Below are 18,372 nucleotides of genomic sequence, written 5' to 3'. Positions count from 1 at the left end.
ACCCATTAGAAATGTCACCCTACTTAAAACACATTTCGGAAACTTTTTCGAAATATTTTGGAAACTTAATTTCCGAAATATTTCGGAAACTTAATTTCCGAAGTATTTTCTCACTCAAAAGTGATATGTTACGTTGTATTTTGCACTACTAAATATCTAAATTTCGGAATATTAAATTCCAAAATAATTTGGAATATAAAAATCCAAAAATTTAGGGTGTGAAATATAAGTAGTTGGGTGGGAAATCCTCCTCTCCATCTTACATGGTATACTGGTGACTTAAGACCGAGACAAGATAGACTAGTGATGACTTCTATCATCTAGCTATCATCTATCATAGGTTGTAAAAAGTATCCTTGGTCTGTGGCGGACCTATATTGTATTCATCTGAACCTCCTGAACAATTTTTTTTTGCACGTATCCCTTTATATGATTTTTTTTTGTATATAACTTTTTTTGAACCCTCTGAAAATTTTAAATTATACTAGTAGACCAAGTTTTGCACCTATTTGCAACGAAGACTCACACTCACTTACTTCTCTCATTCTTTCTCACTCAATCATTATGTCTCTCTTTCTCTCGCGTACGACATACCCTAAGTCCCTCATAGGCTCCCACCCAACTACCCAAGGACCCACCAAGCCACCAAACCAGTCAATCGCACCTCCCTCCTCGTCCTCGCCCGTCACGCCGCTCCTCCCACCCTCCTTGCTCGTCGATCTTCACAGGTTGTTGTGCACCGGATGTATAATCTGCCCCAATTTTTCATACCAACACCCCTTTGACTTATTTTTTCTTTTTTCATTCTCAAAATCAGTTTTTTTTTATCTCTTTCACGGTTTTTCCCTTTCTGGGTTTTGATCTGAATATTGAGTAAATTAAAACTATTGAAGTTGTGAAATAAATTGAGTTCTTAATTAATTGGATATTAATTGACCAATCTAAAGTTATATGATAGTGTTAAACTATTAGTTTGTTGGATTTGAAATTTGATTTTTTACAAATTAGTGATTATGATTGGTTTTATGCGGTTGAAATCATCATTTGCTTGCTTCTTACTATTTTTGGCTATATTCCTGGTATAATTTATGCCCTGTATGTCATTATCTTTGTTGACCGTGATCAGAACTTTGATGAATATAGGCGTTCTTTGTATGCACCAGCACAACAATACTAAGTGTCTTGTAACCTCCTTAATCAGCAGCTAACCTGGAAAATAAGTAGCAACTGCTATGAATATTGTGAAGAATAGGCTGCATAACCGAATTGGAGATACATGGATGAACGATTGTCTAGTTACTTACATTAAGAGTGATGTATTCAATAACCTTGACTCTGAGTTTATTGTCCAACGATTTCAGAATATGAAATCACGTAGAGGAAAACTATGATTTGTATAACTTATGATATATAAACATATTAAAGTTGTTTTTAATTATACTTTTACCGATGTGTTCATTTGAAAAATTTGAACCTCTGACCCAGGTCCTGGATCCGCCACTGTCCTTGGTTGTATCTATTTTTCAGTAGATGATAATACCATGGAGATTCAACAAATGTTCATACAAAAATTGGAAAGCATCATACCAATATTCTAGAACATTGCTTTTTGTATGGCCATTTTTTGCAAAGATCCAAGTTGAGAAGACTCATCGCCACAGTCAAATGCTTTTAATGATATTTAATGCACCTTCAGTAGATTTTTTTTGATAAGCCATAAAATATATTAAGAGAAGTACAAGGGGTACTTCCACCCAATACATAAGATATAGAAAAGCGAAGAAAAACTTAATAGCAACAAGCTAAGGAGAAGAAGCACTAAAACCAAGTTTGCAAAGCTAAGGATCAAAGAAGACAAGCCATACCCTAGCTCCCAACAGCCATATGCGTATTGGGACTATATAATGAGAACTTAGAAAAAAATTTGACAATACAACAACCAGACGAATGAACAACTTACAGAAAACTTGAACACGATTTTATATTGCATATCTTTTGCTTAGGTCTTTCAAGTTTCATTTTTGTAATAATCTCAGTGTGCTCTTTAATTTCTATCACTTAGCACATAGTCACATACACAATAGTACTGAAGCTTTAACCTACTACTATCATCTCTTGTTTACTTCAACTACAACAACCTTTAAAAAAAAAAAACTACAACAAAACTCACACTCTTTCATAGTTTGTGAAAGTAGAAGTCTTTGAGAATACTTGGTGGATGAGAAGCCCTTGATAGTGTTTGTAAGTGGAGACCATTACTTGTTTGTTTAGTGGATAATCTTGGTGAGTGCCAAAGATTAGGCGTAGCCCAATGATTAAGGGTGAACTAGGATAAAATCACTTGTGTGTTTTCCTCTTACTTTATCTATTTGATATTTACTCAAAACGAGTATTATTAATATTCCTAATTCTCCCTTGGACTTAGGAATAGTGATTGCATCTCAGGGCCGATCTAACACTAAATGATGTCTAAAATAAACTTCAAAATGAGAAATTTTTAACTTGGTAAAAAAAAATTTAGTATTAATGCTTGATTTTTTGGGGCTTTTTTGACTTGGTAAAAATAAATTTGGCCATTTTTTACGTAGTAAATTTTTTTTTTGAGCCTAGTTAAAGCCCTTACTTTGGTGTCTTTGGCCTTGGCTTGGGCCAGCCCTCTTGCATCCCATACCACCAAATTCCAACTCTTGTATCACCCTCCCTTGGTTTGGGAAAATTTTATCCACATAATCAAAACTGATTCAAAGAGACATAAAGCCTGCATAGAATAGAGTGGGAGGGAAGTCAAAACCGCTCAACCTCCTCCTTCCTTCTCATCATCCAACGTTATGCTCGGAACCCATACCTACACAATCAAGAAATAATCACAACATCACTTTCCAAATCTAACAATGTGTGAAATGAACAAATGAAGACCAAAGAAAATGTTAGAAGAGTGATTCTATATTTGTTATATCCTGTAATCGTGATTTCATATTCAATTCCGTTGGAAATCTTGATCTCAACCACTTCTGTTCCTTGTTCTTTCATGCTTCTCTGATTATATGTCATCGCCGCCAAAATACCATCGAGGAACAATGTGGATGAGCGACGTCGATCAACACCTTGATGATATCGCTTGGCTCCGCCACGGTCATACTCCTCCATATCCATACCCGCAACAACCTGAAACCCATCCTCATCATGAAGCAACATGTCCTCACGCCGAACAACCAACTTTGCAAATCCATCAACGTTGCCCATTGAACCCCCACAACCCGACGAAGCCATCACGGCATAACAAAAGCCAGAACTGTGCAAGGAAGCCAAAAGAAAACTGAAAAGAGACTACACAACCCAACCAAAAACAACAACAAGCAAAAATCAAAGACCGCTCACCACACCAGAAACACCAAGTAGCACAAGGAAACAGGGACGAACAACGACCAAGACAAACATCCAAACGATGTCAAGTCATGTACAAACAACGACGACAATCACGGAACCAAATGTCAACAACAAACAGCGAAACAAGGGCGAACGTAAGCGAACCAGCGACGAGCAAACGTTGACCAAGATGAACGACAATAAAAAAACTATCCAAATGCTTCCAAGTCGAACCAAAACTAGTGTCCAAACGTTGCCAAGTCGTGTACACCAAATTGTGTCAACCACGAACCAAACGCCACAGACAAACATCGAAACATGGGTGAACAGAGGCAACCCGACGGCGAGCAAACGACAGCCAGATGAATGGCGACGAACAAAGTCGAGCACACGAAGTTTGGTAATGGTGATTACAACGGCTATAGGAAACGTGCCCTAGAAGACTTGAAAGACCTGGTTTTTGACAAAATAGTGTCTTTCATTCTTAGCATGATTTTTTATTTATTAATGGTCAAATTAGTTTCTGAATTTGTTAGCGGGTTTGATTTTAACCCCTCTGAGAAAAAATAATGTTTAGTGACGGTAAAAAACCACCAGTAATTATAAAAATGACAACCACTAAATGTTATTTTTTCTCATAAGGACTAAAATCAAAATCACTTATAAACTCAGGGACTAATTTAACCATTAATTTTCTTATAAACTAAGCATGAACTTGACATGTATGAGAAGTTAACTGCAATATACCGAGAAATTGTCACATTAAACCAGCATGAGCCGTAGTGGTATTTCACTTATTAAATAAAATTTCATTTTGATGAATCCTAAATATCTATTCGATGATTTAATATTGATTTTTGTTGCCTTTTTCAAACAAAATTCAATAACTTAGACTCATCTTGTAACATTATATATAATTGATTTAATTTTCGTATCGACTTAAAGGCACCATAATTCGTCAGGCTTTCTGCTAATAAAAACTATTCCAAAATATTGCAAATGCAAACTATATCCAAGATTCCAAGTAATGTGTTTCCGTCTCTTGAGATGTGTGAGGATGTGTTTGTCTCCAATATATTTTAACCCACACGAATAAATTAACCTACTGTCCTTAATTATCCTAAAGAGGTAATTAATTAAAACCTCAACATGTATTAAAATAATAATAATGAAAAAAGTACTCTTAATTTTTTTTCTAAGTATGTCCATGGCCAACAACGATAAGACTAATCTTATCGAGACTCGGACTCGCAAGTCGCAACAACTCACTTTTTATGGGCACCATCGATTTAACTTGGAAATTATATGAAGTGGGTAGGCCTCTAGCAACAAATCACTCTCTATACACATTGTCGTCAAACAACCAATTATCCCAAAAACATTGAAAGCCGCAACGGCCAAACTCTAGACCGCTTGTTCATAATCATAGAGACATCATATCAAACAGTCAATTATCTTAAAAACTTAATTAAACGGTTGAATAATAGTTACTTTAATAATTATATATTATTATTTCTAACATGCCGAGGGATCCAAACCTAGATTAGATGCTCAAAGAGACTAACTATCACCTAGGTGTTGGGCTTTAAATTATTCTAAAACAATGTTAAACCCCAAATTAACTATACTAAAAAAGGTCGTATATATTTTCCGGAACGACCTTTTATATAAGATCAAAACCTCCCCAATTGTTGCTTTCATTCATTGTTGCATTCATTTCATTCATATAGTATTGCTGTTAGATCTTTTTCCAATCTTCATACCAGATATGGCAAGCAAAAATTCCATTATACGTAATCGCCCTGAATACATTCCCAACCACATTCCGAACCCAACCTATGTCAGAATCTTGGACACCACCCTCCGCGACGGTGAGCAGTCCCCGGGAGCCGCAATGACGTGTGTCCAGAAGCTGGAAACCGCGCGGCAGCTCGCGAAGCTGGGCGTGGACATCATTGAGGCCGGGTTCCCTTGCGCGTCTAAGCAGGACTTCATGGCGGTTAAAATGATCGCGGAGGAGGTTGGGAACTGCGTCGATGGCAACGGATATGTGCCTGTGATAACTGGTGTGTCACGGTGCAATGAAAAGGACATCGCCACCGCATGGGAGGCTCTCAAGCATGCGAAGAGGCCGAGGCTGAGAACTTTCATAGCTACCAGTCCCATTCACATGGAGTACAAGCTCAGGAAGAGTAAAGATCAGGTGCTTGAAACTGCTCGGAATATGGTGAAGTTTGCCAGGAGTTTAGGTTGCACTGACATCCAATTTGGTGCTGAAGATGCTGCAAGGTTGGTTTCCTCTTTTTTTTTTTTTTTTATCTGTACAACCAAATAGTGCCCACACTTTGATACTCATTTTTTTCTCTCTCTTCATTTCGGTCGCATTACATGAATGATTTTATATCATTATTCTTAACACATTTTCTCACACAATAGTCTTTTTGAATTTCCCGTTTGAATTTAAAGCATAAACAATACACATAAGTTTATTTTCAAATTGACTTATATGCTTAAACTTTATATAGACAACATTTTTAAATCTATGAATATGTGAATATGTATATATATTTTTTTATATACATAATGTCGAGACACTAAAATAAAAATATACCTTAAAAAATAATAACAATGAAAAAATATATTTACTTAAATAGGATGGTATGTTTAGAGAGATTTTCACAATTTTTAAAACAAATTAGTCATGCCCTCAAATGTGCATGGAAAATGAACAAAGAGAAAATAAAATAAAACCGTATGTTAGGTTTGCAATACTTAATTATTTGAATGGTTTGAACTTAACATTTTAATTGAATAGGATTTTAAAAAAATCTTCATATTGTTTATTTATTAATTTAGCTTGACCACATGTCTTACAAGTGATTCAACTGTTTATTAAGGGCATGTTTGTTTGTTGTTTTCAAAACAATTTTCAGTTTTTAAAAAAAGAAAACCTGTTTGGCAAGACATGTTTTTAAAAACAGTTTTCGAAAACAGTTCTCATTTTCAGTTTTTAAAACTAAAAAACTAAGGGCCTGTTTGTTTGCAGTTTTCAAAACAGTTTTTAGTTTTTAAAAACTGAAAGCCTGTTTGTTTCGACCTGTTTTCAAAAACAGTTTTTGGAAACATTTCTCTTTTTCAGTTTTTAAAACTAAAAAACCAAAACAGGTAAAATATGTTTCCAGTTTCAGTTTTTATTTTTCAGATATCAGTTTTCTAAATGTTGGAAAACATGTCATTCAAACTGTTTTCTTCTTCTGAAAACTGTTTTTAAAAATTGTTTCTAAAAACTGAAAACTAGAACTGCAATCAAACAGACCCTAAAACAGCTAAAAGATGTTTTCAGTTTCAGTTTTTAGTTTTCAGATATCAGTTTTCTAAATGTTTGAAAACATGTCATTCAAACTATTTTCTTATTTTGAAAATTGTTTTTTAAGAATTGTTTCTAAAAACCGTTTTAAAAACTGAAAATTAGAACTGCAATCAAACATGCCCTAAGTTTTTGCTCAAGAAAGCTTTAATTTTTTTTTCTTTCTAAATAGACTTTTTTAATTAGCAGATTATGATTTATTACCTTTTAGATATCTAAAATTATTATTTTTTATTTTTTTATATTAAAATAAAAATAAAAATAATCCAATTTAATCATTTTGGAGACTGAACCAATCATTTCTTTTAATTTTAATTAGTAATTAATTAGTTTGGTCACTTTTTCTATTTTGTTATGGGCTAAAGTGATTTATCATTTAGAGATTAAAATGACAATTTTTATTTCACATATACTAAACTAATCGATATTAGGAACACCATAATTAAGTATTTGATTTAACAAAATATAAGTCATTTAAAATGTATCTTAAAGTCGTTTCAAACAAAATGTATCTTAAAGTATACTCTATACTAGTAAATATAGTTTGGGTAATATTTTTCTGCCAGGAACTTTGACTTTTTATGTATGCATTCTTCAATCTTCATGGAACTAGATCGGACAAGGAGTTTCTTTATCAAATTTTTGGAGAAGTTATCAAGGCTGGGGCAACAACTTTGACTATCCCTGACACTGTGGGCATAGCAATGCCATTTGAGTATGGAAAACTGATTGCAGATATAAAAGCAAATACTCCAGGGATAGAAAATGCTATCATGGCAACACATTGCCACAATGATCTTGGACTTGCTACTGCTAACACCATTGAGGTATAATCACAATTTTATCAGTTAAAGCACAACAAGTTATGACAAATAAGTATTGGATTAAATGTGTGTATTGTCAAAGAATTTCACCAAATTAGAACATTTATTTTTGTTTTAATTAAAAAAAATTAAAAAGTATGTCATTCCTCGTAATATGCTATGATTTTTTGTCATTTTAAACAGTTTTATGCCGTGCATATCCGTTAAATGTTTGAAATTGTACAAAAATGAATATTTTGAAATATATATTTTATTATTTTTATAAAATCAATAATATATTTTTGAAAAAGCTAAAAAATTTATAATTATACATTTCATTTAGGGATGGCAACGGAACCCGAACCGAACCCGATTTTACGGTAAAACCCGATATGATTGGGTTTGAGTTTGGTATTGGTGAAACCCGCACCCGAACCCGAACAATATATATGAAACTGCAAAACTACTCTTACATATCATGTTAACAACTTAATTTATTAACAATTTGATCATATTTGAACATTAATGTATCATATTTTTTGGCAAAAAAGATATAAAAGATTTTTTCACAACCAAATAATACAAGTTGCATTTTGTTTTGTAAAAAAAATGTATACATCAAGTTAGGCTAGGACGTGAATTTGAGGCTACAACGGGTTTGGGTAAACCCGAAACCCGACAGGTTTGGATTTAATATGAGAGTTTAGGTTTGAGTTTGGGATTCAAAACCCGAGCCCGAGCCCGAGCCCGACCCATCCCTAATTTCATTTCCTTTTTTTCACAAAGTTTAGTCGATCTAAAAATATATTGCAAACTTTACCTAATTTTTTTGTTGTTGTTACTTGTTAGGGTGCTCGTTATGGGGCAAGGCAATTGGAAGTAACAATTAATGGTATCGGTGAAAGGGCTGGTAATGCTTCATTTGAAGAGGTCCGTAGCAATCTTCTTTTATCTAGACAGTTTAATAAGCATTAATGATGAAGTATACTTATGCAAATTTCATTTGAATGTACACTTTGTCTAAATAGCTTATGTGAAATAAGTAGAATTCATCACTAGATTGGTATTGCAACTCTTCTTCGTTATCCTTATGTAACCGAAAATAAAAGTTGGTATTGCAACTTCTTCCTTTTTGTAACAATTTTTTGTTTTTGCAACTTCAAATTGAACTTTAGGTTTAGTCGTTGAATGATGCGTATATATGAAGAATGATTTTTTGAGAGAAGTTTTTCTATTTAATATAATCTCTAAACTTCAGAAAATCAATCTGATGATGATGGTTGTGAGCTGTGAAAATATTCTAAAAAATAAACTCCAAATTAAAGTCTTACATGTAACTAATTTGGCATTATCCACAATATTATTGGTATTGCATTATTTTCTCTTCGATATTGATCCTATTTATTGCTGCCACATCACTTTAATTTCAAAGGAATCAATTTCGTAACTAGCAGCCATTTCAACACCTTCTAATCACCTGAATAACATATTAGAGGATTCATCGCTTGAAAATACAACCATGGTGTCTTCTGCAATTAGATGGGACATAAGATTAACATTCCCTCCCTTTTTTTTGATAAGCCATAGTAATATTAATTATAAAGGCACAAGGGGTGCCACCCATTACAAGGGAAAAACTAAGCAAAAAGGAGAAAAAACAGAGGAAGAAAGAAACCGAACAGGATCATAGCAAAAACAATACAAGGGATGCCCATGACTATGCCAGCAAATCACCGAGTAAAGGAGATTTGCATCCTACAAATAGATAAGGAAAAGTAAGGCAATGTCCAGAAAAACAATTAGTAATATCCTTCTAATGCACCGCTTGGAGACATAGAATGGGTTGTGAGATCCATTCATATAGAGAACAATGGAATCCTGTAGCCCTCCCAGAAAGCCAATGCCATACACGGATTTGTGCCCTGTCAAAGAGTTCATCTTGTTGCAGCAGCTCTCCCCCATTAAAAATTATCCCGTTCCTATGCATCCACAATGACCAATTCATCGCAAACCAAATCATTCTGAAAGCTGCATTTTGTTTCGATGATAATCCTGGCCAGATAAATTGCAGTAGGAGATCTCTGCAATTTCCCGGAGTCGCTAATAGACCTCCAAACCATCTATAACATCTAGTCCACAAACTGAGAGTAAAAGGACATCTCACAAATAGGTGGTTTGCTGTTTCAGTTTCCTGCATACAGAAAATACAATTCAAATCAGCATCTGCAGGTAGGGCTCTTCGCTGCAGCAGGTTTGATTTGGTTGGCAATCTGTCCATTAACATTCCCTCCCTAGCTACCTAAAAATTAGATAGCTCTCTCTCCATAAATATGAAAAATTTCTTCAATAATACAAAGTCTTAGACTTTATCTCACTAATATTGTATCACTCATATATTTCCTTTTTTTCATTCAAGGTTGTGATGGCCCTGACATGCAGGGGTATTGATATCTTAGGCGGTCTACATACTGGAATTAATACAAGGCACATATTAAAGACAAGCAAGATGGTTCTATTTTGAGACATTATTATTATTTTTTCTTTGAACCCTATTTGCCTCCTATCTTAGTGCTTTCTTGTTCTATTACTATTTTTGAGCACCTCTGTTTTTGCTCTATTACTCTGTCTTTCTCCTTACTGGTTCCTGTATCTTTGTGTTCCTTGAGTTGACTATGTACTTCTTCTAGCACCTCTGGTGCTCCTATATATATATATATATATATATATATATATTATTAATTGGCTTACCCAAATTTTTTTTTGAACCCTCTTTTAGTTACCTTTATTTAATTAAAATTTTCATCATCTTTATCAATAGGTTGAAAAATACTCTGGCCTACATTTACAGCCTCACAAGGCTCTTGTGGGTGCTAATGCTTTTCTTCATGAAAGTGGCATTCATCAGGTTGGTGGTGTTTATTATATTTATCAATTGTCTTTCTAAAGCCTAAAGTTTATATAACTTCTACATTATGAATTTTCACTTACAGTTCTTTGTTTTTCTCCTCCATGAAACTAACCAATAAAATCAAATGTCTTGGAAAATGCTTTGATCTACACGCTGAAATTCAAAATTGTATGATTTGTGGTTCTTTTTATTAATATGGAGAATTGAAACTGAATTCTACAAGTGGTTCAATATAGGGGATAATATCAGTTGTTTTCGTTCCTTTTACATATTTTTTTACAAGGCCAAAAAGAATGAATAAATTAATAGTAGCAAATTTACATGTTGCATTTTCATCAAATGAATTATAGCCTAAACTTTCATAAAAGTATTCTTCGATTATTTACTCTTTTTATTGCTATAATTTTTATCCTCTTCATAGGATGGAATGCTAAAACACAGAGGTACATATGAAATAATATCTCCTGAGGATATTGGTCTTGTAAGATCCGTTGGAGATACTATTGTATTGGGGAAGCTTAGGTAAATCATTTAATTTTTCATCAAATTGTATAGATGGAATGATAAAAGTAAAACATCATTTAATTCTGACTTGGCTTTTTCTTTTCCCATTTAGTTTATTCTTGTATAGATGGAATGATACAAGTAAAACATTATTTATTTCATTATTCTTGTATCTTGGACCTTGTGCAATCAATTTGTAACTCATATGTTTTATCCCCTTCGTTAAAAATTACACACCAATTGATGCAGTGGACGCCAAGCATTGAGAAATCGACTTGAAGAGGTATTGAAGAATTTCATTTATATAAAGTCAAAAGCATTTTGAATATTAGTTCCAATATTTCATGAGTTAATCTTTTTTGTTTCAGCTCGGGTACAAACTTAAGGATACCGAAGTTGAGGGTGTATTTTGGCAATTCAAAGCAGTGGCTGAAAAAAAGAAGGTTTAGTATATAAATAGTGTTTTGTATTAATTATATCTATGCATCCTCCACCTTGATCATTTTTCCATTAAATTCAAAGCATAATTATATTTGTATTCTGACATATTCTTCTAATTGAGCTATCTATGCACCCTCCACCTTGATCATTTTTGAAAACTTTAATATTCTTCCAATTATCTGACTTCAATGTTTCATTTCCTTAGAGAATTACTGATACAGACCTTAGAGCCCTAGTGTCTAATGAAGCATTTAATGAACAACCTATCTGGAAGCTAGGTGATCTGCAGGTAGTTTCAACAATGCTTAATTTCAAACTAGATATGTCATCAAAATGGCTTTTGTTTATTTGAAACAATTTTTTTTATGTAATCGAATCTATCAATGTAGGTGACTTGTGGAACTGTGGGTTTTTCAACTGCCACTGTCAAACTTTTTTCAATTGATGGAAGCATGCATGTTGCTTGTTCCATTGGTACAGGACCAGTGGATTCAGCTTATAAGGCTATTAATCACATTGTCAAGGTTTGAAATTCGTTAAGTGATTGGTTATACTCACTTTTTCTTTTTTAATTTTGAAATCTATAGTGGACCCCACTTAGCATGTGTAGCATTTAGCCCAATAAAGTCTAGCAACATAATATTTTAAGGATACCCCTAAGCATTTTGTGGTGATTGGTTTAATTTTTAAAAGGTTAATTCTCACTTTGACACTATCTTTTCAAAATTATTTCTTTCATTAGTTAAATTTAATCCATACTAGTTCTAAAAAATTGCACGTGAGACTCATATAATTTAGTAGACTACACAACAATTTCAACCAATAAAAGAAAGAGTGTTGGTAGCTCTCCTCTTTATTACTTCACATGTTCCTATTTATAAAACTCCCTTAAGATAATTATGTTTATTAAGAAAACATGTAATAAGATCAATAAATATATTAGTTTTTTAAAAAGTTTATCTAACCTTTCTTATTTACCCTTAATTAGAGTGTGTAAGAGAATTAATTATAAGTGTTAGTCAAATTTTGAAATTATGATAACTAAATAAATACAAGGAGTACATATGGAAGAAAATAATTAATATTTTTAAAATTTAGTAAGAAGTCTTGTATTAATGAACGCAAAAATGTTTCTAAGAGATCTTATAAAAATGGACGAAACAAATATTTTGTTCAATAAGATCTATTGAAGTAGAAGTGAGACTTCCATAAAAAATAGAAGTGAGACAACAATCTATGCACAATTATAGGGATTGATTTTAATAACCAACAGCTAACATTATTATTATTATATATAAAAACAAATGATTAAATTAAATATTTTAACGTGATTTATTTTGTGTCACTATTGGTATATATAATGGAGGAATATGATATTACTCAACGTAGGAACCGGCAAAACTTGTCAAGTACACACTAGGTGCAATCACAGAAGGCATTGATGCAACTGCCACTACAAGTGTTGAAATTTCCCGTGGAGATACGAATCATCCAGTATTTAGGTATTTTGAATCCAACAGCTAGTTGCTTTAGTGTTATAATTTTTCACTTGTGCTAGCTTATACAACATTGAAATTTTGTTTTTGTAGTGGGACTGGTGGTGGAACAGATGTGGTTGTTTCTAGTGTTGATGCTTATCTTTCAGCATTAAACAACATGTTACGTTTCTACTAATGATTCAAATTTCCTGCAAGAAATCCCAACTTCTGAATAATAAAGTTGCGAATTTGTATTAATGTTGTAGGCGCACTAAATTATCTTATGTTATGTATCAATTACTCATTGTACTTGTTATGGAATAAATGATATGTTTATGTACATTGGCCGAACTTGAGAACACTAAAATAACAATGGGGTGAATCAGGTTTGCAACATAGTAGTCAAAATAATATTTAAAAACCTAAATCTAGAGAAACACTACTAGAAAAACTAGTTTTCACATCGGGTATTTTTGAGTTTTAACATCGGTTTTTATCCGATGTAAACAATGTTGATGTGGTATCTCCTAACCTTTTCACATCGGTTAAGTCAACCAACTGATGTGAAATGTACACTTTTCACATCGGTTAAGTCAGCCAACTGATGTGAAATGTACACTTTTCACATCGGTTCTGTCATCCAACCGATGTGAAATGTATACTTTTCACATCGGTTAGACAAAAAACCGATCGGTTTAGACTGAAAACCGATGTGAATGCTCAACCAGTTTTTTTCTTTTTTTTTTTCACACGAATTTGACCTGAATATACATATTTTTTTAATGAAAATTTCTTAAAATAAAAAAAGATCTTGAGAACACACTCTCTCAAGTGAGTTAAACATCCAAGGTCCCAGCAAAAAAGAAAACATAATAGCCTAAAAGAACTAGAACAATTCAGCAATTCTAGTAAATGTAGTTAAACAGCAACTATGGAAAGGCAATAAATAAATGGACAGATTAGCAAGATGGAAGAGTTTTGCAATGGCTGGAATAGTTTGCCGGAGCTAGAGTGGCTGGAAGAGTTCGCCGAATTCGTGAAGAGGAAGGTGTAAATCTGAGACGTCTGATAAATAACAAAAACATGGAAAGGCAATAAATAAATGGACAGATTAGCATTTTTTGAAATGAATGATGGAACATGAAAGTGGTAACCAAGTAAACTCATCAATAGCAAAGTCAACTAGGCCAGCAGCTACCGCTAGAGCTGAACCACTTGAAGAACCTCCAGGAATGCAAGACGACAACAGAGGATTGGTTGGTATCCCATAATGCTTGTTCTCACCAGAAATCCTGTCATGCCACCCACAATAAGTGAAATTAAATCACTCATGAATCAGAAATCTAATTAATTCTTATGTAGAAAGCATCATAATCACTTCTAAGAATCACTTTAAGAAGATGCTTGAATGAAGAGGCAAGGTTCATGAAAATGAGAAGAAAAGGTTAGCACAAGAGCCAACTAATATCTGGAAAACTAACACAGTGACACAATAACCCAACAAAGAAACAAAGATAGAACCTAGCAATTACACAACACACTCTAATTGCATAATCTACTGCCCACCGCTATCAGATAAGAAAATGACCCAACACTAGTCAGCAAGGCTTAAACAAACCTGTGTCATGTTTGTGGCAAAAACCATAGCAACATTGTGTGCTTTACATGTTATATAAAATAGCAAGTACCAATCAGTTTCTTGTACAGGGGGCATAAGTACCAATCAGTTAGGAAACTGACACTAACAATAGAACAATAAAGCCACAAATCAATACTAACATGTAAAATTTTCTTGTCACTAACAAAGAAACCTGCACTAAGTAGCACTATATAAGATATTAGATATATCAAGTCAATCAAGTCAATGACTAAATTCAAATAATATCTCAAAAACAGTTAGATTTTTACACTTGTATGGAGTAATATAGATGAAGCTTTCTTTCCTAGAAACTTGAGATTTATTATGGCTTTAGGTACTCATATATCATATGCTAGTATCTCACTTATAAAGGAATACATTTTCACTAAAACTCAAAAGCTACTACTGCCAAATGTCATGAATATGGAGAAGAATGGTCATAACTATCCCCTAAGTGCGTCAAAGAACAAAATGATTTCGGCATATTCTTGGCTTTGCCAAGATCTTAAGAACAACACAGGAAAAAAAACCTAAGAGGTTGGTGCTCAGCTACTAAGCCAAATAACTTCTCTGATCTCTAAGCTATGGTGGAAATTAGAGAAACAGTAGCCCCAATAGCTAAATATATCTACATCCGCACCTCAAAGAATTCAAAAACATGGAAGTTTCACAACCATATTAGACATACAAATTTACACCCTCAGCAATCAGAACATATCCAAATCTAAAAGGAGAATAGCATTCTAATGGAGACTATAGAAAAGATGAGATTGTTTAGAAGAATATGCAAACAAGAGTACACACACTAATATAAAGATATAGATTATAAAGAAAACAAAATATAAATCAGAAAACCAATATAAAGATGTAGAGAAATCATATCTTAAGGAAAATCAATATATATATATATATATATATATATGTGCAGATGAATAAAAAAACTAATATAAAGATATAGATTATAAAGAAAACAAAATCAGTACTTTATTGATCCTATGAATGGAAAACAGGAGCATAAAAGGCTAAGAGGAGTATAAGGTTTGGTAGTGCTTTTCTTTGCGAATCTACTATTATAGTTTAGTTGTGTTCTTATAATTTTTCTGGTGAAATGCAAAAATTATTACTGGTATTATAATGAAGGTTGCTCTCTCAAGCCGAAAGGTAAGATATAATCACTATCCAAAGCCACTTAAATCCCAAAAATCACATGTAGTAAAATCAGTGCTAAACACACGAAAATAGTCCTTAAATGATAAATTTACTTTTCTTTCAACAACACAGTTAACAACTGAAGCTGAAGTGTTTCTAAGAGAAAGTTAAATTGGTCTATTCACCTCCAAAGTTAATGACAGCATTTCCAGCAGTTCCGAAGAGACCAGGAGGAGCATCACATCATATTTAGTCTCCAGAAGGCAGCTTTTAATATATTGGTGAACTTTGCTTAATCTTCTTAGCTTGAGGAAATCTGAACTACAAAACACAAAAGACAATGAGAAGCAGTTATTTCCACAATGAAATGAATTTTTAACAAACTAAATTTTATCTTTACATCTGAATGTTACTCTTCTACCACCATAACCATGTGACGAAAAACTACTAATTCTCAGTAAGATGTTAAATTAAACAGAAGATTAAGCCCACCTCAGATGCCCTTAAGCTTAAAGTTAAGTAAAATAGATCAACATGTAACTTATGATCCCAAAGTCTTATCAATTGAACCACAACAGAGCATCAATGAGTACTTATGTATGTATCTTATGACCTATCTATAAGTTGTTTGAATGAGGATATATAAATCCCTGTATAATCAGTAGAATGAGGGTATATAAATCCCTGTACAAGTTGAGCTCTTTAACAGAAATAGAATTAGTTAGAGCCTGAGTATAGAAACTAACCCACTAAGAGTCTATTCACATAATAAATTATCATGGAAAAGACTTCCCAGAAACCAACTACCCTTGAGCTCTGATCACACACCTCTCTTTCATTCATGGGTACATTGAAAATATTTACTCAATCCAACTATTCAAGTGTATAACCACATGCCTATGAATCAATCAATTCAAAATCAAGTGAATCAGCATCTACAAAATGGTGAGACCTTAAAGTTGTATTATGGCTTAGAGTATCATGCAGAGTAGAAAGATGAAAGAATGAATGCTCAAAAGACTACAAAATTCAATTCCTGCATAATTCGATTCAAAGCAGGAACGGAAACTGAACAAGAGCAGTCTGGAACACAAATCGATTCGAAGCAGGAACACAAAACCAACGGTGCCACCACCAACGGAAGAGTCGAAGAGGTTTAAGATTAGGGTTTTGATTCACATCTCTCAAGAATTGAATCCCAGGAACGGAAACTGAATCACAGTAACATAATCGAATTGAGAAGAAGCAAATATACGTCGATTAAAAAAGAAGCAAAAACACCATTGTACCTGAAGCCAAACGCACAGCAGTCGAAACCAAACAAGGAATGCGCGGCGGAGTCGGAGGGCGAGGTGGTGGGGCTGAATGTTGATTTCACTTTATCAAAGTTCATGAAAACTCGAAACCAAACAAGGAATTGGAATATTCCGCGAAAACAACCCTTTGATCTGAAGAAGTTTCAAGAAGGAGGAGTAACGATGGGTGTAATTGGAATTGGGAATCTGAGACGATGAAAAGCGCTTACCATTGCCAGAGAGATCAAAATCACGAAGTGAAGAGGATTGTGAGAGTAGAGGAGAGGAATGAGAGGTCGAGGTGATTGACGTGGCGGAAGGAGGTCGGGAAAAGGTGGAGGAAGCTCCGGCGTTAGAGAGGAGGTGATGGTTGTGACTTAGGTCAGGAAACGGTGGAGGAAGTTCTCGAAGAAAAGAGGGACTTAAGGTTTCTTCGTGAATGGATGAAGTACTTTTCACATCAGTTATATTGGTTATATAATATAACTGATGTGAAAAATAAAGAAAAGAGAGACTTTTTCCAACGGTTATATTATAACCGAGGTGAAAAGTACTTCATTAAAATTTCAAAAATGCCACCGCATTTAGCTTTCACATCGCTTATTCTAACAACCGTTGTAAAAAGTGTTTCCTAATTACTTTTCACATCAGACATATTCCTAACTGATGTGAAAACTATCATAAAAGTTCACTATAATTTCAATATTGCCACCGCGTCATCTTTTACATCAGGTAATTGATTAACCGATGTGAAAACCCTGATGTGAAAAGTCTTTTTTCTAGTAGTGAAACAGAAGCATAAGCAAGAAATTCATAATGAAAACCAAAAATTGAAATGTTGTAAAATACAGAGATTTCTTCCATGTATTTCACAACTTTCTGCTCTTTGTTTTTCCAGAGGTTATCCTGAATCTAGGCCCTCCATACTATCATATGCATGGATTCATATCATGTGCATTTAAATATTCAATAACTATGTATTAGAGAGGTGAATAATATTGTATGTAGATATTTTTTATGACAGGAAGACTAGTTCCTCTTTAAATGGTTATTAAGTAAATTCAACAATTAAATGAGGTTAAATATGTCTCTAGAATAAACTCTAGTAACCAAGGGAGGTTTAATGCTGTAAATAATCTCTTGCATTTAAGGGAGGTTGAAAACTCCCGTTAAAAAAAGCTTGCAGATAAGGGATGTTTAAAACCGCCGCTAAGTGTGTATGCATATACCAGGGTTTGCTGAAAAACGCCGTTAATGATTTGTGGGGAGTGTAACTTCGGGATTTTTCAAAACATCCTCTAAGTAACTCGCGGGGGTTGAAAACCCCCACTAAATGCAAAAAAAATCCCACTAAATAACGTTTTTTTTGTAGTGGATTATGTCCCAGTCCCAGTCCCGCGCTTCTGATATGATTTGAGTTTT

General features: G+C 33.6%; 1 protein-coding gene across 2 annotated transcripts; it reads left to right on the top strand.

The window, feature by feature from the left end:
- The first annotated feature begins 4,989 nt into the window (after positions 1 to 4,989).
- On the top strand, positions 4,990 to 13,214 carry LOC130729599 (probable 2-isopropylmalate synthase). 2 transcript variants are annotated; one of them, XM_057581404.1, is made up of 12 exons: positions 4,990 to 5,655; positions 7,347 to 7,560; positions 8,386 to 8,466; positions 9,953 to 10,045; positions 10,355 to 10,441; positions 10,866 to 10,966; positions 11,198 to 11,231; positions 11,317 to 11,391; positions 11,595 to 11,678; positions 11,779 to 11,913; positions 12,779 to 12,891; positions 12,979 to 13,214. In XM_057581404.1, exons 1-12 carry the CDS (start codon positions 5,135 to 5,137, stop codon positions 13,061 to 13,063), a joined length of 1,623 nt encoding a protein of 540 aa, XP_057437387.1. In that variant the 5' UTR covers positions 4,990 to 5,134; the 3' UTR covers positions 13,064 to 13,214. The 2 variants fall into 2 exon arrangements, with proteins under 2 accessions (XP_057437387.1, XP_057437388.1); XM_057581405.1 differs by lacking the exon at positions 9,953 to 10,045 and having other exon boundaries at positions 5,035 to 5,655.
- Positions 13,215 to 18,372: the final 5,158 nt, after the last annotated feature.

This window comes from Lotus japonicus, chromosome 1 (assembly GCF_012489685.1).
Source record: "Lotus japonicus ecotype B-129 chromosome 1, LjGifu_v1.2".
Lineage (NCBI taxonomy): Eukaryota > Viridiplantae > Streptophyta > Magnoliopsida > Fabales > Fabaceae > Lotus > Lotus japonicus.
Note: the sequence above shows the minus strand (reverse complement) of the source record. Positions and strands in the feature narration are given on the sequence as shown.

What these genes read in the sequence shown, in the direction of transcription:
- LOC130729599 (XM_057581404.1), top strand. Translation starts at nt 5,135, where the DNA reads ATGGCAAGCAAAAATTCCATTATACGTAATCGCCCTGAATACATTCCC. An exon ending in ATGAAAGTGGCATTCATCAG is followed by an intron (nt 10,442 to 10,865) that starts GTTGGTGGTGTT and finishes TCCTCTTCATAG; the next exon opens with GATGGAATGCTAAAACACAG. An exon ending in TGAGAAATCGACTTGAAGAG is followed by an intron (nt 11,232 to 11,316) that starts GTATTGAAGAAT and finishes TTTTTGTTTCAG; the next exon opens with CTCGGGTACAAACTTAAGGA.